Source organism: Eretmochelys imbricata, chromosome 6, assembly GCF_965152235.1.
Source record: "Eretmochelys imbricata isolate rEreImb1 chromosome 6, rEreImb1.hap1, whole genome shotgun sequence".
NCBI classification, from domain to species: domain Eukaryota; kingdom Metazoa; phylum Chordata; order Testudines; family Cheloniidae; genus Eretmochelys; species Eretmochelys imbricata.
The window spans coordinates 34,611,798-34,632,765 of record NC_135577.1 but is presented as its reverse complement, the minus strand read 5'-3'; the positions used below and the strand labels follow the sequence as shown (position 1 = coordinate 34,632,765).

Below are 20,968 nucleotides of genomic sequence, written 5' to 3'. Positions count from 1 at the left end.
TACCTGTGGTATTACCATGACACACTATCAGTGCTGCAGATATTTAGCATATCAGATTACAGATAGTTAAGAACCAGGGTCTAATGGCTGCACAGGGAGTAAGGCCAGGCCACAAACCCCAGCATGGCCACATGAGACCTACCCAGATCACGACGCCAGGTACAGGTGGGAAAGCAGGGGACTGTGTGCCCATATTTTCCCTCCAACCCCCCACTACCTGGGCAGGGGTGGGAGGGCTCTTCCCCACATGGTGTCAATCAGCAGTCACCTGTAAAGGGCTGTAGCAGATTCCACCCCTCACTCAGTACAGGAAGGGAGTGGTTATGCCTCAGGAGGTGTCATTGAATCACAGTGTCTCCTAGGGCTACTTCTGGGTAGTGCAGTTGTCACATCACCCCTTGCACAGGGCAGTGCCTAAAGCCATAATGTGACCCTTAGTTATCGAAGGCACCTGGCAAGCTTTTAAGAGCCACCCCTATATTGCTTATTGCACACATCTCTGCTTTATTTTTGTTTGAAGACCCACATCTGTTTTATTAGAAAACAAACTGGTTCCACTTGCAAACTCTTGTAGCTCACGAAAGCTTACGCTCAAATAAATTTCTTAGTTTCTAAGGTGCCACAAGTACTCCTTTTCTTTTTGTCTCATTTTGTGAAACGTGTTTTTTTTTTTTTTTTAGACAACCCACCCGGAGTCACCCAGCAGTGTGAAGTGTGAAAGGCAGGTAGCCTATGGCTAATGTTCCTTTGCCGTTCCAGTTCTCCCTTGCAGAGGAGCCAATGAGGAGTAAGCGTGCGGATTATTCCTCTAGACCGAGTCTGAACTAACCCATGTTGTTTGTGCAGCATATTGCAATGTGCCTAACCCCGCCTTTACTACATTGCACTGGCTGGAGTACCTGCTGGTCTCAAACGTCATGAGGCTTCAGTTATAAGTGCAGACAATAGATAATTTCATTGCTCATTTTTATATAGGAGTGTAACGTCTTCAGAGAGAAAGAGAGTGAGAGGCACACAGACTGAAAGATGTTCTATTCAGGTATCCTCACCGAGCCTAGTCGGAAGGAAGTGGAGATGAGGGAAGCTGCATCTCTCCGACAACAGAGGAGAATGAAGCAGGCAGTGCAGTTTATTCACAAGGATTCAGCTGATCTGTTACCTCTGGATGGACTGAAGAAACTGGGGACTTCCAAAGACACTGTAAGATTTTTTTTAATTCATGAGGAAAAGATTATATTTAGGAGGCTAGCATGCATTGCTCTTCCCTCCCCCCCCCCCTTCTTGTTGCTGTTTAGATATGTTTTTATGTTAAGAGGATAATGAACTTGGTTGCCTGTGGAAGCAGAGGTAAATCAGCATGACCATGAGGCTCTTGTATATCGAAAAAGGAAGTGGAAATATGATTTTAGTTGCTCCTGATGAGGTTGTTAGCCTTTTCACTACTAACCTCATTTACAGGTCTGTATCTCAGACCTCAAAACAATTTTAACAAAATAGATGCAATTTTACCAGTACAGAATGCTTTCTTTGTATTGGAGTACATCAAAATGGCTTCACATATAATATATATATAAATTTGGTAAAACATAGAATCCCTTTGGTATTTAAAAAATGTAAAATTGTTGACATTAAACTTTGCTCAATGTTTTCTGTCTATGCAGTTTAATTTCCTTTCATTGAGATTTCATATTCAGGCTATAAATACATATTTGTGATCCGTGTTATCTGGTAAATGGTGTACAGTATAGAATGGTGTACAGTATACAGTATAGTATCACCTCCCATTTCCAGAAGAACTGGCTTCCTTCTAAAAGCTAATAAATAAAAACTTCCTTGCTTTCTTTGAATAGGAATAAAGATAAAATAGAACATTTAAGGTTCTGATGTAAATGAACAAAATCCCCAACATGTAATGTAAAAGTTGAATATCACTTCCCCATTGAGTCTAGATCTTGGAGTATATAACATACAGTATGTCTGACTGCTGTAATATCTCACACTAGGTTAACTGAAGGAGCTGAACTTTCTTACTATTTTGGCAAATTAATTTCGTTCTAACCTGGTCTTTTTGCTTGGAAACTTTGCCTTAGATCTATACATAAGTAACCAGTGGAATGAGTTTGGTGTTCTCTGCATTGTGCATAACAGAGATTTGTCTGACATCATAGAATTCACACTTGGGCACAACTCAGGGTGACTAGAAATTCTTGCCTAAGGGGTACACTTGGGTCCAGACTTGGAAAGTACTTTTCAAGTCAACATTGAATTGTGTTATTATTTATAAAGAGCCTAACACTGTGTGGTATTATTATTAGTATTACAATAGAGTCTAGAAACCCCAGCCGAGATTAGACCCCTGTAATGGTAGGCACTGAGAGACAGTCCCTGCCCTGAAGAGTTTACAGTCTAAACTGACTACAGAGACAAAGGGGGGGATGGGAGATAAAGGCACTGAGAAACTGACTGTGGCTCTTAATGAGCAGGTTAGCAGCGGAGCCAAGGATCAAACCCAGGTGTGCTGACTCCTGTGTCTAGTGCCATGTCTATCAGTGCCTGTCAGTGTTTGAAATGTGTAACCGGTGAAAGATTCAGGCCTTTTAGAGGCATTTGAGGTATCCTGGTCTGGAAATCTTTTTGATACATACAGTAGCAATTGTAATAACTTGATATATAAAAGAAGGAAAAATATTGCTCTTTGAAAGTATTCTTGTCTAGTGATGACAAGTCATTGTTGTCAGGGCTGGATTAGCAGCATCCAGAGTGTGGCAATGAACTCCCTTTGACATAGGGAAATTTCCTCCCTTCATTTCAAACCATCGCTATATCTGTCATGCTGGCTTCAACAGGGGCTTTCACTCCTTCTCTTCAGCAAGCACTAACAATTCACCCACAGCCATCTATCTCTTACTACTGTAAATGGTGACTGAATGGCAAGCAATAAATGCATGGGTTGATGACCTAATATATCATAACAATACAGATTGTATGTTTGTGATGTCACCAGAGCCTCAAGTTACACGAGCAGGACTAACAAGTGGAGTTGTCCTCATCAGATGAGAGAGTGGGAGCAACTATCTATGCTAGTTTCTCGTTCATCAGCAATGGAAGCATCTAAGAGTCCAAAACCTTTTCAGAGGCTGAAAAAGAGGCACAGTGCTACTGTCATCTGTCCCCCTCCCCTGCTGCCCTTGAGAACGGCTGAGCTCCAACCCGGGATGGAAAATGAGAGAGTTGGAGTAGTGAGGGACACCATGCTCCAGAATCACCTCATCCTCAAGCCAGAGCTGGGACAGACTCGCCCAAGGTGCACCCGGCTGCCTGGATCTGATTTTGTGTATGGACTAACCCTTCGTGGGACCGATGGGGGAGTTCCTGAAGCAATAGGCCACTGGAACTCAGTGAAACACATTAGCAAGGCCACAAAGGAACTGCCGCGTGATTTTGTTGCCATGAACCGTGGAGCAGTCATAGCTGGTCTTGTCACAACAAAGGAACACTACCGGTACCGCCAAACCCATGACATCCGCCGTGCGGAAGATGAAGAGCGTCACTTTAAAAGGGACCCGCCGCGCCTCCCTGATGCCATGATCTATGGAATGCCAGCTCGCCCATCCACCCCCATCATAGATGTTTTTCAGCACAAGTACAAGGAGCTTTGGATGGAGGGACAACGAGCAGCAGCCCAGGCTCATCATAAGGCAAAACAGAAAATAATGCAGCGGGGAAAAGTATATGAAACATATTCCACTATGCTAAAGAAATACAAACAGCCCATGAAGCCAGACCCACTTTGGCATTTGCCCCACTTTCAGAAAGTCGGTCGTCATCTCGATACCTTCCCAAGCCAAGGAGATCGGGAGAAGGCTTTCAAAGTCCACCAGTCAGAAGCTGGAGTACGATGTGGAGTATTTGCCCAGGGCGTTTATACAAGCAGCTGAAAACTCAATAGGTTAAATTATTATAAATTGTGTAATAAAATAGAATATTCTCATTTCAGTTCTGAAAGAGAACAGTGGCAGTAACCAAACATATCAATCATAGACTTTAAGGTCAGAAGGGACCATCGTGATCGTCTAGTCTGACCTCTTGCACAACGCAGGCCACAGAATCTCACCCACGCACTCCTGTAACAAACCCCTGACCTATGTCTGAGCTACTGAAGTCCTCAAATTGTGGTTTAAAGACTTCAAAGTGCACAGAATCCTCCAGCAAGTGACCGCTGCCCCACGTGGCAAAGGAAGGTGAAAAACCCCCAGGGCCTCTGCCAATCTGCTCTGGAGGAAAATTCCTTCCCGACCCAAAATATGGCGATCAGCTAAACCCTGAGCATGTGGGCAAGACTCACCAGCCAGACACCCACGAAAGAATTCTCTGTAGTAACTCAGATCCCACCCTATCTAGTGTCCCATCACAGGCCATTGGGCACATCTACTGCAAATAGTCAGAGGTCAATTAATTGCCAAATTTAGGCTATACCATCGTACCATCCCCTCCATAAACTTATCAAGCTTCGTCTTGAAGCCAGATATGTCTTTTGCCTCTACTGCTCCCCTTGGAAGGCTATTGGAAGGTCTTGGAAGCTTCACTCCTCTGATAGTTAGAAACCTTTGTCTAATTTCAAGTCTAAACTTCCTGATAGCCAGTTTATATCCATTTGTTCTTGTGTCCACATTGGTACTGAGCTTAAATAATTCCTCTCCCTCCCTGGTATTTATCCTTCTGATATATTTATAGAGAGCAATCATATCTCCTCTCAGCCTTCTTTTGGTCAGGCTAAACAAGCCAAGCTCTTTGAGTCTCCTTTCATAGAGCCTGATTTTCAGAGGTGCTGAGCACATGTGAAAATCAGGTCAGTAGTGTCTTGCCATCCTAATTTTGACTGCTGTCAGAAAGCTTTTCCGGCCATGTTTATTACATAACATTGTTTTGTAATACTTACACTGACGATGCCAGGTTTCAAAGCAGCAGCTGTGTTAGTCTGTATTCGCAAAAAGAAAAGGAGGACTTGTGGCACCTTAGAGACTAACACATTTATTTGAGCGTAAGCTTTTGTGAGATTTCCACTGTATTTTCCACTGACTGCATCCAATGAAGTGAGCTGTAGCTCACAAAAGCTTATGCTCAAATAAATGTGTTAGTCTCTAAGATGCTACAAGTCCTCCTTTTCTTTCTACTGACGATGCAGCAGCCTCTTTCTTCCTTTATAGAGGAGTTTGATATGCACAAATAATAACTGTTTTAATTCTTGATATTCTTCCTCAAATATTTTTCAGTGTATTCTTTTGTTTGAATTAACTCCTTTTAGCCCAAATTACTTCTTGTAGGACTGTGAAACCGCCCCCTGGGCAATGTTTATTAGTGTCTTTAATAAATTACTAGCACCCTGAAGTATTGCCAACCTGTAAATCTTTCAAGCTGCTTTTGCCTTCTTAAGGTGCCTTAAGAATCCCAACACCTGTAACATGCATGAACTCAGAATGGGCCTGCTTCTAACAGATGATAGTATTACCTACAGGAAATCACTGAATAATAGGCTTGAATAAAGACTGGGAGTGGATGGGTCATTACACAAAATAAAACTATGTCCCCATGTTTATCCCCCCCCTTCTTCCCCCCACCCTGGCTGTTCCTCAGATGTTCTTGTCAACTGCTGGAAATGGCCCACCTTGATTATCACTACAAAAGGTTCTGCCCTCCCCGCCCCTGCTGGTAATAGCTCACGTTACCTGATAACTCTCCTTACAGTGTGTATGGTAACACCTATTGTTTCATGTTCTCTGGGTATATAAATCTCCCCACTGTATTTTCCACTGAATGCATCCGATGAAGTGAGCTGTAGCTCACGAAAGCTTATGCTCAAATAAATGTGTTAGTCTCTAAGGTGCCACAAGTCCTCCTTTTCTTTTTGCGGATACAGACTAACATGGCTGCTACTCTGAAAACTGAATAATAGGTGGAAGTGATTTTAATCTGATATCTGCAAGTGTGTTAGAAGAATATGGATTTCTTCTCTGTGTTTTTCCCTTCACATACAGTCAAAGCTCATTTATCTGGACCTTCATTATTCAATAGCAAGTATCAAATACAGTGAAAAATGTCCATTTACTGGCAGCTGCTAGCCATTGAATCCAAATTATTTTTGTATCCTCCTTTTCATTTGTATAACAGAAAGTTAACTGTATCTTAGCACATATTGGATTTTGGCAGATATATTTAAATGTAATGTTATAAGTATTAGTTTATTTGCCAGTAATACATTGTCATCATCTCTCTGATCGAAAGCCTGAAGATTGACAGGAAACCTTCATGAATTGGGTGGTTTTCTTCCCAAACAGCTGAATTATGACTCATAATCCAAAAGTTATTGTGCACCGCCTCTTCAGTTTTACCCTCTGACTTCTCTCCTTCTCTTAACAACCGTACAGCAAGAATCCTTGCTAGCACCAAAAGTCCATCTGTGAAAGCTGACCAACAGACTGGTATCTTGACCACACACACACCTGACCATAAAGTCCTGAGAACAGCATGTGGAGCAGAGCAGTGGTTCCCAGACTTTTCACTAAGCTGACCCAGCAGCTGCATTTTGTCTTTTTTTGTGATCCACCATTACCTATATGGCCCCTCCACCACCTCACTCCTAATCCTGCCTGGTGCAGACGGGAGGCTGCAGTAGCTGGAGAACGAGCCCATCCTGCACCCACCTTGCAGCAGTGGCTCCCTGCTCTGGGCATCGTGACCTCATGAGGGGGTCGCAGCGCCACTCAGGTTTGGCCCAGTTGCCCCTCTGCTGCCGGGCCAAACCTGAGTGGCGCTGCGACCAGTGTTCCCTGTAATTTTGTATGTCCACGTGTGGAATGAATTTTGTTATGTGCACCAATATGGAGGTGATGTGTGGTGGGGGTGGGGCCGAGGGGTTCGGAGTGTGGGAGGGGGCTCAGGGCTGGGGCAGAGGGTTGGGGTGAGGGCTCTGGCTGGGGGTGTGGGAGGAGGCTTAGGGCTAGGGAAGAGGATTGGGGTGTGGGAAGTTGAGCGCTCTGGCTAGGGGTGCGGGCTCTGGAGTGGGGCTGGGAATGAAGGGTTTAGGGTGCAGGAGGGGGTTCAGGGCTGGGGCAGAGTGTTGGATGAGGGCTCTGGTTAGAGGTGAAGGCTCTGGGGTGAGGCCGGGGATGAGGGGTTCAGGGTGAGGGAGGGGGCTCAGGCCTTGGGCAGAGGGTTGGGGTGCGGGGGGGTGAGGGCTCTGGATTAGGGCTGGAGTTGAGGGGTTTAGGGTGGGGGAGGGGGCTCAGGGCTGGGGCAGAGGGTTTGGGTGAGGGCTGAGGGGTGTCGATGGGGATGAAAGGTTCATGGTGCAGGAGGGGGCTTAGGGCTGGGGCATAGGGTTGGGGTGCAGGGGCATGAGGGCTCTGGCTGGGGGTATGGGCTCTAGGGTTGGGTCAGGGATGAAGGGTTTGGGGGGCAGGCTTCCCCGGGGCTGCGGCAGGGAGAGAGGACTCCCCTCAGCCCTCTCTCGATGGAGAAGCTTGGGACTGGGTGAGAGGTGCCTCTCCCTAGCTGCAGCAGTTCTGGCTGGGCTGGGCCGGGGAGAGTCACCTGTTGGGTAATTTGGACCCTGTTGAATAAATAAGATGCTAGGCAAGGGTGGAAATTTCTATAATTAAGTTCCCTAGCTTTTTCCTACTCTAGCCTCAGGGATAGAACAGCACTAAAAATATTTCCCTGATCCTTATTATTATTTGTCATGTGCTTCAGTATGCTAAATCCTGTGAAAGGATACAAAGCGACACAGGCCTTGTCTCCAGGAGAGTGCAATCTAGTTCAATCACGGGCAAAACAGTTCAGATCGAGATGATATACTAGCTGATGGTATAGGCTTGCGGTGATGAAGAAAGGATGGAGTCTTGCAGATGCTGTCCATGAAAGGCTGTGAGGGAGAAGAGCATTTGAAGGAGAGGGGACAGGGTTTGATGCAGAGAAAAGGTAGTTGAGTCCAAGCGGAAGGGGGGAAGGTGTGAAGATGACCGTGCCAGAAGAGCACAAAGGGGCTGTCTAAGGGGAGGCACGGGTGGAGCAGGAGGAGGAGTTGGAGGCAAAGAGAGCACAAATGTACATTTTGGAGGGGCCTCGTTTAGTTCCAAATAAATATACCAGCAGCATTCAACAACAGTGGGCTTCCGTGTATGGAAAGGGATTGGTGAAGGGAGACCTGCATTATAGCATCAAAAGGGAATAGATTCAGTAGCTATTCCCAAGGGGATTGATTCCATGAGGGGCCACATATAGAAGTGAGAGGGCTATAAAGGGCAGTTAGAAGCCAAATACAGTTGGGGAAATTGGGAAGCGAAAAGTGAAGAAATAAAAACGTACATCCATTCCTCTGGCACCTCATCAGAGCTTAGCCCTGGGCCATATTCCTTCCAGCAGGCCTTTCTCTGCCCTGCATAGGGGACAGTGCACTCCGGAGATTTTTGTTTTTGCAGTTACCTCTCAATTGTTTCATCTGGGATAGGGTTTCCATCCCCAGAAATAGTCAGGGTGTTCAGACTTATGCATCAGTAGCCAAGGCTATCCGCTTACAGATCCAGGGCTTCACACGGCATCCTGTCCCCCACGGGAGCATGATTCCCTCCAGAACTGTACTCTGAGACTTCTGATCTGTTGCCCCCAAGCACAGCACTTGTGTGTGTGTGTGTGTGTGTGGTTTGATTTTCCTGTAGTATAGCTATTCCACCTGCCCTCCCTGGCTGGTCCCTTTGCAATCCACAGAGCCTATTCTTTGCTGTGCTCCCCACCCCAGGATTACAGTAAATGGAGATTGTGCTGTTGAACTAGCATGCTGGATGTCCCCCAAACCCAGTGTGAATTGAGGGGACAACTGGGCCTTTTGTTTGGTAGAACTGCTTGCTTGATTGGATGCTCTCTAGAGATCGAGATGTGACAGGCAGGCCAGAAATGTGAGCGGGGTTGTTTGTGTTGCATAAATTGGTTAGTCTCTAAGGTGCCACAAGTACTCCTTTTCTTTTTGCAAATACAGACTAAAACAGCTGCTACTCTGAAACCTGTCATAAAATACTATAGAGGCTGAAGCGTCACATTTAGAGTCTTGTTTGTAATTTTCCTGCTATTTGCTTTATATGAATGTTTGGATCCAAAGGTTCCTTTGGTTTCTTTGTTTATTTCTCAGTTCTATTCTGTTGCAGCCTCACCTACCTGATGAAAGATGACATTTAGCAAATTCATTTTGTAGTTATTTGGTCATATTTTTATTTTCTTCTTCTTTAATAAACTTTCCTTCCTTCAGCTACCTAGACACTCAATCGCTCTTTGACTGCTTGGCTGATACTTTGAACAAGCAGAAACAATGGTTCTCAGGCTTGTACAGTGTCAGAACTATGAATGACAGAACTTTATCTGTTCTGCTTAGTGGTTAATAGTTAGGCAATGTATGTACACTGGAGGCGGTCTGTGACTTGTTAGCAAATCCTCAGGAGGGAGGAGAAAGGTGACCTACTTTGTGATATTTCCAAGAAAGGCTGGCTTATGAAGTACCTCCGTCTGATCACATATTTTACAGTAGTGTTTAGGCCCCAGCTAGGTGTCCTTGTGCTAGACACTGTCTCTGCCCTAAGAGGTTTACATTCTAAAGGGACAAGACAGACAGAGGAAGTGCTATCATCTCCATTTGACAGAAGCAGAACTGAGACATTAAATGCCTTGGTCACACAGGCAGCCTGTGGCAAAGCCAGGAATTAAACCCAGATGTCCTGCCATCCCTGTCTTGGGCTGTAACCACAAGACCATCCTTCCTCTCTGTTGAGGGCCTAATTCTGAGAGATATTGAGCACTTGCTGGTACGTTTCTCTTTGGCTTGGCTGGAGGGTTGTAGTGGCCAGTGTAGTATAGAGCAGTGCTTCTCAAGCTGTCTGATGTGGGGGACTCAGTAGGTCACGTAGTCCTCTGCATATTAAACAAGGCACTTAGTCAAAGGCCAAATTATTATCAGTTAAACTTCCAGATAGTTGAAGAATCAAATATATCTTCTCAAGTCTTTCTGAAGTCTGTTCTGATTCCAATGTTAATATCATGCCCTCAACTTGGCTATCCTCTTGGAAGGGGAAATAATGCTCTCCAAATACTATTTTGATGTCATGGAGTTTTCCCTTGGCTAATACATTTATACTTCTTTTGGTCTAGGAATTCCTATTGAATGTAGCTGAAGTCAGGTAGGTTATTTAGCCTTTGCTGTCTATATAAAAGACTTGTTGAGACTCAAATCACCGACGAACGGAGCCCAACAGTAGTATTATAATTTTATAATTGTATTATTATTTTTTGTTTTGTTTTAAAGCAGCCACATAACATTCTGCAAAGACGCTTAATGGAGACAAATTTATCAAAATTACGAAACAACCGAGGGACATGGACTCCAAAGAATGACATCTCAGCACAGACCAATAAGCTGAATCAAACCAAGCCAGACAACCCAAAGAAAAAGGAGGAAGAAGACTTAATATTAGTGTGCTGTCAGGTAATGCTTCCTCCATGTCTTCGCTAGCTTTTCCTAAATCCTTTTATCAGCAGTGCAGGAGGAATTGAACCCACCCATATAATAAAGGTACAACTAGGCTCCTTGTATTCCAGGGTTAGTGTTATGACACCCAATGTTTTTGCTGATGGGATATTATTTTTGACAGCTGTCTGTTTTCCTTCATACAAGGAAATGGACAATTTGACAGCCCTGAAAAAATGCATTGTTACTTTCCAGCTAACTGTTCTCTCTCATATGATGGATATAATAGCAGTTCTGCAAAGCAAAGGCTCCAGTAACTTAAAAACGCAGCTGTTATGCTGGGTGAGCCAAACATAAGTCTCCTGGGGCTTCGGAGTTCCTGTGCTCCTGAGATGCCCAGTACATTAATCTTTCCATCATCATCATCATCACCACTAACTTCCCTTCAGTGAAGGCAGCCTGAGTGTGGTAGAACTGTGTGTGTCAAACTCTAAAGCCTTTCTGTCTAGGCAGGCAAGGGTCTGTCTGTGTGGGAATGCTCCAGGGAATGTCCTGACTGCCATTCCCTTTGACATTGGAGCATATAGGATAGCAGATCTGGGGTATATTTATTTTAAAAGTTGGGATAATTTTGTTTTGTGATTAAACCCCCCTACCCTCAGTGTCCCCTGTATCTTAGTCCCCTCAGGTCCCATCTCTCTTTCCATAAGGCTCCCACTTCCTGCCATCTCCTAATATTGGATCTAGCAGAAGATGCTTATTTACAGAGCCAACAGGATGCTCAGTGCTGTATATATGTCCAGATCCTCAGATGCTGTAACGTAGCTCCACTGAAGTCCGTATAGTGACATTGTTTAGGATCAGCTGAGGAACCAGGCCTGTAACTTTTAAAGGGGATAGGGAAGTTTTGATTGCCAGCATGTGGCCTCCAGTCAGCACAATGACTTTATCACTCTATCGAGAAGCTATGCCAGCCAAGGAATGGGATCTGAGACCTTTGGGGAAAGGGCAATCCCAGGACACCACAATAGGGACTATTTTTTTAGATATCTGACTGGCCCAATAGCTACAGATAAAGGTTCAATGGAAGTTGCAGGTGCTCAGCACCTCACAGGATCCAACCCTACATTTTCATTCTTCTGTAGAGGAGTTTCATTTAAACATTAGTCTGAAATCCTCACGTGCGCTAAGCCACAGTTGAGAGCCTGAGGGAAATAGAAAAGAAAGTGCTGGAACACTGAAACCTCAGTGGTGACATAGCAGGTGCTGTAGGAGTGCTGTGTTCCATGTACGTGGACCTTAGCACAGATGCAGCTAACATTGGATTTCTTTCTTACATTCTGTTGTTCCTTTCCAACGCTCTTGTTTTCTCCTTGCAGTGTGCTGGAAAGGACTTGAAAGCTGTGATTGACACCAGTTGTCAGTATAATCTCATATCCTCTGCATGTGTGGATAGGCTGGGGTAAGTGGCCTGTTTAAACCTAACGCATGGTACAAGGCAGCATGTTGAGTACTCATACATGGTATCATTGCTTCTGTACAAACAAGGAAAGCTTTCAGAATTTCCACATTATTTCTGAAATGGTATTTAGGGGCCTTTTCTTGTGCCCACTGACATCAGTAGCAAAATTTCTCCCCATCAAAAAGAAAGGAAATAGGTTTAACAATATTAGAAGACTGACTTACAATAATGTATGGCAAAACTCCCATTGACTTCAATGGAGCAGGGTAAAGCCATTGGTGTTGATATTTCCCCCCCAGCAACATTGAGGTTTCAAGATCAGTTTACCATGATTATGCAAACAATTGTAATTGTTCCCTACGCACACACCACTAGGTAAATAATGACCATTTTCCGTAAAGTCTGTTATTTATTTGCACACGTCTTTAATGGCTGCAAAGCAGCTGCACCTGCTATGAACAAGGAAGTAAATCACAAGCATCCGACACTGACAAGTGATGATTATGCATTTAGGGCTCAGTCCTGGAAGGTGCTGAGCACTCCTGAGAGGAGAGAAGAATTCTCAACTCCCAGTGAAGCCAATGGAAGTTGACAATGCTCAGTATCTCTCCACAGTGAGCCTTTACACACCAGACCAGAATGGCGCCCGATGTGTCTGTTCTTGTCCATTTACATGTCAGACTTGATTCTTGTACTATTTTCAATCCCCTTAGAAAAAACAGTCCCAGCCGTCAAAGAGAAAGTCTAACGAGCTGACTTAGGTCAATATATGGGCCAATTTCTACTCCTACTGAAGTAAATGGGAAACTTCCCGTTGGCTTCAGTGTCAAAACCCCTCTCCGTCAAAGAGAGAGGAAATGCGTTTAAATATTAGAGTACAGACTTACAGCCATGTGTAGTATTGGGCCCTATATCAGGAAATTCAAAATTAAAGCAGTCACTGCCTCCCTATATTTATTTGTACTACAGTAGCACCTCAAGGCACCAATTAAGATCCGGACCCCACTGTGCCAGGTGTTATACTGACACACACAGTAAGAAATGATCCCTCCCCTGAAGGAGTTAGTCTAAAAATAAATAAATAAATAAATAAAGAGTATTATTAACCCCATTTTACAGATGAGGAACTGAGGCACAGAGGTCTTCAGGTCACTCAGGAAACCTAAGGCAGAGCTGAAAGCTTGAACCTGGACCTGAGTTTCTTGCTAGTGCTTTGACCAAAAGACCATTCTTTCTCTCAGCCAGCCTTTTGGGCCATTTCAGTTTATGTTTGCAGTGACCTGAGATATTGGGAGGTTGTGCTGCAGTGTGATTAATACAATAGCTTTGGTTAGTTTAAATCAGACATCGCACCCATTCAGTTCTGGCATCCACAGAGGCTCTTGTGCTGCAGCAGAATGCAGCAGCAGAGTTTACTTCAAAATGACTTAGATGATACATGGATCGACACTGAAAAAATTAGGGTTATTGAATATAGGCTTTTGTATTTCATGCGGCCATTGAAATCAGAGATTGAAAATACCTATGAAGAGACCTCATCCATTTCTCTGCCAGTACAAGAAGGTGCTTATAGTACATTGTCTAGTATTACTTTGAGCAGTCTGGTTTTAAAGGTCCCAGGAAAGGACTCCACCCACTGGACTCCTGACTCCTTCACTGCCTAAGAGATCTCACCATCAGAATGTTCTTGATATTCACACTGAATTCTCCCTTTCTTTTCTTCATCTTTTTACACTTACGCCTTGTGCCACCCTAAATACTTTCCTTGCATGTTAGGTAAGAGATCAATTTAATTAGCCTGAAGTGATCTTCTAACAAATCCTCCATGCCTGGCAGTGAGGGGTATTAATGGGCTCGCTCTGCAGAGATGAGAAGAAGGATCCCACTTTATCATCATTTAAGTACCTCCTTTTGCTGGTTATGGCTTTTCAAGCTTGCTTTCAGGCCGATTTTCTGTCTGACTGAACATACATGAACACATTCATTACACGCCCTCAAGGAGCTGTCACCATGCATCCATCTTGTCCTGAGGTTCTGTCCGTGTGGCGTGCTCTATCCACAGCTCTGCTTTTCTTAACTGAGTCTGGTTCTGACTTGCAACCAAAAGCAATTTAGAAAAGGCAAAAATCCATGTACCTGCCCCCAAGTAATTGTTCTCTCCTTTGCTGCAGGCCACATTCAGCCCTTGGTTACAAATGTGCAACCCCACTGACGTTAATCTGGCCCTGACTAAGGGACAAAAGGGGCCAGATCTTGCCTTCTTCTCAGCTTCCTGTGTACTGCTATAGTGGCACAAAGGGGGCAGAAACCAGCTGCATCTCACCTGTGGATGTAGATCCAGCATAGCTGGCTCCTACCGACTCCCTTCTTTGCAGCCCTCAAAATAGATGGTATTTAAGGAACAGGAAGGGTAATGGAGGGAGCGTGGCCAGAGTACTGCACTCCTGTCCTCTACTGGCAGACAGCTCCTCGGGCATTCTTTCCAGCTCATGGAGTTTACAGCAGCACCCAGTCTGCTCTAAACATTTCCAGGGTCAGCATAAAGCCAGTCTGAAGATCAAGGAGCGACAAGTGGCTCCCTGATGCCTTTCCCCACCTGCGTTGCTGTTCCCAGTAGAGACTGGGTGCAGCAGAGGATCTAGGCCAGTGATTTTATCTAACATCACAGAGAGACATGGAATTCCTGGCAAATAAATTGAGCTACTTTTTTCTATATAACGAACCCTTAACATTGAATATTAAACAGCAAATTTCAATGTCCTCCTCTGGCCGTGACCTTCTTAGAGGGACAATAAAACAGCTCCGGGAGCCTTCTGCATCCCATGGGCCAGATTTTCAGAACTGCTGGTTCCCCAGAACTCCAACTGAAGTCCATGGGAGCTGTATGTGCTCAGCTTCTCTGAAAATCAGGCTCTTTGGTCCTGACACTGCAAGATACTAATCCCCCTTCCGCCCCAGTGAAGTCAGTGGGAGTTTAGGGTGCCTGGCACCTCTTGGGAGGCTCAGGCTGTATGATCTTTTTGTGCAACATGGGACTGTGAGCTTGAATTCCTGTTCTTTTAGCTACATTATTCACCATCTGATGAATCATTTGGTCATAACTCAGCCAGGCAATGATGTCTACACGCTGAGGTAGCAGAGAAGCCATACACTTGCCAGCTCCATAAAAAAGCTTTGCATCCCCAGCTGAGATATCTGTTGGCATCAGGGGCAAGACCCAAGGCATCTCTTTACTCTACATTTTACTATAAGCTCTGTCTGTCTAGGCTTTTACACTGCACTCAGTATACCTGAACACCCACACCTCCTATAAGACAGCCCAGACAGAAATAAATTGATAAATACAGATCTAAATACAACCCATCATCTCATAATTAATTATGGAAATTAGACAATAGCCTTCTTTGAAGAGAGTCCCTTTCGGGCTGAATTTGCCCCATTGTCTAATAATTCCTGGTGCAGCCAGGCAGAGTGCTTCTTAATATCATGTGAGTGCTGGTGGAAAACAGGATTTCCTAATATTGTGTTTATACTTCTCCTGAGTGGATTATCAATTTAGATGGTGAGGTCATCACTTTGTGATGCTCAGTCATGTGCATTTAGTAGAAATATTATTGGTAATCACCTGCTTCACTCTGAGCAATCACAATAATTAATCAGAATGTTAAATGTTAATGAAATCAGCTAAAGGAGTTTTGCCATTCTATTCCGTTCAGATGTAAAAGGAAACTCGGGGGAAAGTATTCCACTTCACTGTCTTTAATGTGCCTGGTAAACCAGAACACATGGAAAGATTTACAAAAAAATGGAAATCAACAGAATTAAGAAATTGAAACTTGTTGGTCCTTCGCTCGGCAAGACAGTTCTCTGGGACAGGAAAATGGCGCTTTTAATGGACCCAGCCTCAAAGTGCCTTGTTCAGGGTTGGTTTCTCTAGGGATGACTGCTCTTGCAAAGCAGATTTGTAGGGGGGAAAACCACCTTACAACAATCAAAAATGAATCTGGATTATCCCAGGCAGGAATTATTGCTTTGTGTTTGAATTTCTACTTAATTTCAGTTCAATATAAAATGTGAAAAAATGCACCTAAATAATCCATACATGTTATCAGAATAGTCTCTGGAATGTAGTGAGCTAGGGAAAATACCTTCTTGAAATATAATACATCATTGACAAGCCTTTCCTCTTCTGCTGGATATTTTATTTATATGTTACCACTTCCAGGGAAGTAATTTGTCATCATCTCCTAATGAACAAAAATCACATATACTCTCCTAGCTGTAAGATAGGCTGGAGAAATTTTTGGCCAAATGATGATGGGGTGGTAGTAGTTCAACTGCCTTGAATTCAAAGCAGCGAACACCGGCGCTGACTTTGGAACATTGTTACTAGAAGACAGCTTCGGATTAACAGATTCTTCTGTCCTGGGGAAATGAGAGAGAACTCTAAAGAACAGGCTCCTTCAGAAAAATAAGCTGTGAAATACAACCCAAAACAATTTCTTCATTTTGGGCTTGATCCCGCCCCATTGAAACCAATGGGACTTTTGTCATTGACTTAAACAGGAGTAGGATCAGGTCAGGATACTGTATCATCACAGACAGGTTACTAATAAAGAAGCTTCAGATGATAATCACTTAATAGGAATGAACTGAGAGCTCAAAGAATAGAGTTTTACTGCCATCTCAGCTGAGCAGCCACTGTTAAATACAGTTACTGATTTCAATGTACAGGTTAAAGGAGCACATCAAAACATACAAGACTGAAGGAGAGAAGATTTCATTACCACGCAATATGAAAGTGATTGGCCAGATAGAGCATTTAGCTGTTACAGTGGGAACTATCTGCGTGGACTGTTCTGCAGTTGTCACAGGTAAGTGGTTGGGCAGTATCTTTCCAGTGCTGTAGATATGATATAAGCTGATCCCATATCTATTTCAGTGTGCTATGAAGTAGGTAGTGGGTTCATTTGTGCTCATCAACAACAAATGTGAAGCTGTTTGACCATTTTAAAATAGAGATCTTTAATATAAGAATGAAAGTATTTTTTCTCTTATTGTTTTAAAGTGAATTTATTGCTGGATCAACAGCGCAAGTCTGTCTGTTTATCCACAGAGCAGGTATCATAAAGGCATCAGCATGTAAGATTCCCTGTACTTCCCTGCCAATAACATATCTTGTCCCTGACCTGGAAACAGTTTAGTCTCCATGGCGTATTCTATCCTTGGCGCCTCTGTTGGGACTGCCAAAAAAGATGATTATTTTGTGTTGTGAAAATCTGATCACTAGGAATTGGATGGAAGTCACCAAACTCATTTCACATCAGGACCTGATCAGGCAGTAATGACTTTCAGTCACTACCCTCTTTGGGTCAGAGGTGAAAAGCTCTGTAGTCTACTTCTGATCCCTCTGGGCTCATTCAGTCCCTTTAGTAACTGATCTGTATTTAGCTGAATGTCTTTTGCATAAAAACTGGAGATATTTGCAAAGAATACAATAGACCATTGTTAATTCAGAATCTGATTTTATTTATTTATTTTTTTTAGCAGAAGACAATGAGAAAAACTTTTCCCTTGGGCTCCAGACCTTGAAATCTCTGAAGGTAGGATTTCTCTTGTGTGTACCCTCTTGTTCTTTTACTATTGTGAAGAGGATCATTATGGGTTTTTTATTTCCCCTCTTACATTTGTATTTATTATTATTTTAGTGTGTCATAAATATGGAAAAGCATCACCTTGTACTGGGGAAGACAGAGAGAGAAGAAATTCCATTTGTTGATAATAACATCTCCACAAATGGAGAGGAGTAAGTATGTAATTCTAAAGCTGTGCTGGAATCTCATGTGTGTGTTTTCCTTTTAGCCTGGAATGCAGATCTAGCTAAAGCAGTCATCAAACTGGACCTGATCCAAAGCCCATTGATAGAAAAGGAAATCTTTTCATCAATGTCAGAGGGCTTTGAATCGGGCCACTGGATTGTTTTCGGGTGATTCTTGTCATGTTTTTGTAAGCTACCCTCAAACAGTAGAGGGTCATTTTCAAAGAGATACACAGAGGGGATTGACTTAGCTACTTGGCTGTTTTTGAGGTTAATGGGGGTCATCTGCCTGACTCCTGACACTCTGCTTTGAGAATGTTCCCTGAGAAATATTTTTTCTGGAAAGGACTTTAAATACAAGGGAAATGAATACACACAAAACTCTTACTAGCCCACAGTGCAGAAATGTTGTGAAGCACTTCAAGGTAGTGTTGGTACCCCTTCCCCTCATGCTATCCTGTCACCAATGGTGCCTCTCTGCTGAGTTAGCTGATGGTCCGAGGCCATCCCCAGTGGAGGAGAAATCAGTGACTTGGAGTCTGGGTATATTCTAAGTGTCACTTGCTTTATTTACACACACCAGTCCTGAATAGAGGCAGTCAAGGAGCATGCAGGGCAATTCCTTCTTCCAGGAATAATAACAACACCTAGTTCTTGCATAGCTCTTCCCATCAAAGATCTCAAAGCACTTTACAAAGGAGTATCATTATCCCTCTTTTCAGAGGGGAAAATGAGACGTAGAAGGATGAAGTTTCCTAGGTAACCAGAGCTACAGCTAGAACCCAGATTTCTTGAGTCCTAGTCTGGTGTCCTGTCCATTAGGCCACATTATCTCTCTCTTTGAGTGTTACATCAATGTCTGGTTACTAGAAAGCTACTCTACCTCAAATATGGACTCTAATCAGAGACCAAAGCAGAGACCAAACTCGCCTGCAGCTCACACAGCTCCTTCTCTCCAGACCACCACTCTTTACAACAAAAATTTATAGCAACACAGCATGTCTTCCCAAAGCTGAACATTTGCTTATTGCTAAGGAAAAGACCTGGGAAGAACTGTGTGTGAGAGGACCACCTGCTGACCCGTGACATAACAGTATTGTAGGTTTTCATAGTGCTGTTCAGGTGTCTTTTAGCAGCCTGTTGTTATCAATAATTATGTGTATTCTAGTCATACCTACGGACTTCAACTAGTTCAAGGCCCTGTTATGTTAAAGATGACCCCAATAAATATAGCCTAGTGAGGGGTCTCAAACATGCGGCCCGTGGAGTTATTTCCTGCGGTCCACCGTAGGCACCAACTCCACTGGCAGCCAAGCTCCCCTCACCACCCCGCCCTAGTGGCAATGAGAAATAAATAGGACTTCAACTACTTCTATTTGCTTTCATACGGCAACATGCCCAAAAAGTAGGCCCATGTACTAACAACGAGATTAGGGAGTCTGGGCACGTGTATATACAGTGGTTGCCACTAAAAGTCAATGTTTACCAACAGGTGACACACAACTGTCTGTGAGATACTGCTGTTATTTTCCATTCTAAGCAAAGAGAAGTACTGATTGGGTGGTGATTGTGGTCCAATGTTGACTTTTTAATGGCAACATCTGTATGCAAGTCTCTGGCATTTCTGAGACTCCCTCCACTACCATCCTTTCCAAATCTTATGTTTTATCATGATGATACCAGACAGTGCCACACCCCTGGCATACTCAAAAACTCCTGTTCACTTCCAACAAATTTACTACTAAGAAAAGGAGTACTTGTGGCACCTTAGAGACTCTAAGGTGCCACAAGTACTCCTTTTCTTTTTGCGAATACAGACTAACACGGCTGTTACTCTGAAATTTACTACTGTAGCTCGGCTGAGTGCAGAATGCTGCCCTTTGGCTACCTGGGTTAGAATGGAAATTTGGGATACTTGGTCCTTGGGAAATTTGGGATTAGGAATATCATTCATCTGACCCTTTCAATCTACAAGGTAAAAACAGCGTGCTTTTCCCTTTTCCTTCAAGACATATGTGAATATGGCAGAAGCTAAGGTTGTAGTCTGTTAGAACTGGCAACAGTAAGAGGTGCTAATATTGCTAAACAATACTATCTCTTAGTACTGACTAGGGTCCAGTCTTGCCATTTTTACTCAGCCAAAGTGTAATGCACAGACTCCAGTGCACCCATCGTTTCCCAGTTCCTAGGACTCCGAGCGAAAGGCACCTACCCTTACCCAGTTCCTAGGACTCAGGGCCACCCATACCCACTTCCTAGGGCTTGGCATAATCTGGACCATTTAAGTACCATCCCTTACCCTTCCTTTGGACTCAAGGCATACTCTTCTACAGGTTTGCAGGATCTTTTTACCAGTGAAAGAACCTTACACAGAAATATCATTATTCTCTATTTATTAATTACCAAGCAAAACACACATGCTAGGCACCGACTCCGTGGCTGCTCCAGGGCTGGAGCACCCATAGGGAAAAAATGGTCACTAGCAGCCCCCCCCCATGAGTCCCCACCATCCCCCAGTGCCTCCCTCCTGCCGCAATCAGCAGTTTCACGGTGTGCCAGAGACTCTGGGGGGAAAGCGGGAGGACCGAGGATGTGGTGTGCTCAGAGGTGTTCCAGGGGTGGGAAGAGGCGAGGTGGGGACTTGGGGGAAGGGGTGGAGTGGGGACAGGGTCTGATGCAGAGCTGGGGGTCGAGCACCCCCCCGGCACATTGGAAATTCAGCGCCTGTGCTAAGCATACAATGCTGTGCTCACCAGTCCTGATCACACAGGCAGACTTTCCCTCTTGGCCACGCAAGGTCAGTTACATCTGGGTTCTGGTTGCTTGCTGCATGTTACGGTCATGCAGAGGATTCTTAGCAGCTCTGATTTTAAGGTGTGTCTTGTGGGGTGTGTAGTTCTTTCTTCTTTCAGCTCTTTGCTCCTCCTTCTTCTTCTTTTTCCCCACTGCTGGTCTCCTTCTTTGACCCTAGTTTATATAGTGAAATTTGAGTCCTGCTTAGCTATACCTTAACCAATCATTTTACTAAAATATTACATAATAATTCTTTGACCAATCCTAACATATTGCAAAATAATTCTTTAACCAATCATACCCTACCACCTTGGTTGATTTAAATTTTTCAAAATTAGTTATGGAACAGACAGAAACAATCAAAGAACCAGACAGAGACCATACAGCT

The 20,968-nt window shown here is 43.9% G+C and overlaps 1 protein-coding gene and 1 pseudogene across 1 annotated transcript; both read left to right on the top strand.

Moving 5' to 3' along the window:
- The first annotated feature begins 1,026 nt into the window (after nucleotides 1-1,026).
- On the top strand, nucleotides 1,027-17,779 carry NRIP3 (nuclear receptor interacting protein 3). The gene is made up of 6 exons (XM_077819955.1): nucleotides 1,027-1,200; nucleotides 10,346-10,525; nucleotides 11,887-11,969; nucleotides 16,704-16,843; nucleotides 17,517-17,572; nucleotides 17,678-17,779. Exons 1-6 carry the CDS (start codon nucleotides 1,027-1,029, stop codon nucleotides 17,777-17,779), a joined length of 735 nt encoding a protein of 244 aa, XP_077676081.1.
- Nucleotides 3,078-3,938, top strand: LOC144265579 (cilia- and flagella-associated protein 77 pseudogene; annotated as a pseudogene).
- Nucleotides 17,780-20,968: the final 3,189 nt, after the last annotated feature.

What these genes read in the sequence shown, in the direction of transcription:
- NRIP3 (XM_077819955.1), top strand. Translation starts at nt 1,027, where the DNA reads ATGTTCTATTCAGGTATCCTCACCGAGCCTAGTCGGAAGGAAGTGGAG. An exon ending in GCATGTGTGGATAGGCTGGG is followed by an intron (nt 11,970 to 16,703) that starts GTAAGTGGCCTG and finishes TTCAATGTACAG; the next exon opens with GTTAAAGGAGCACATCAAAA. An exon ending in AGACCTTGAAATCTCTGAAG is followed by an intron (nt 17,573 to 17,677) that starts GTAGGATTTCTC and finishes TTATTATTTTAG; the next exon opens with TGTGTCATAAATATGGAAAA.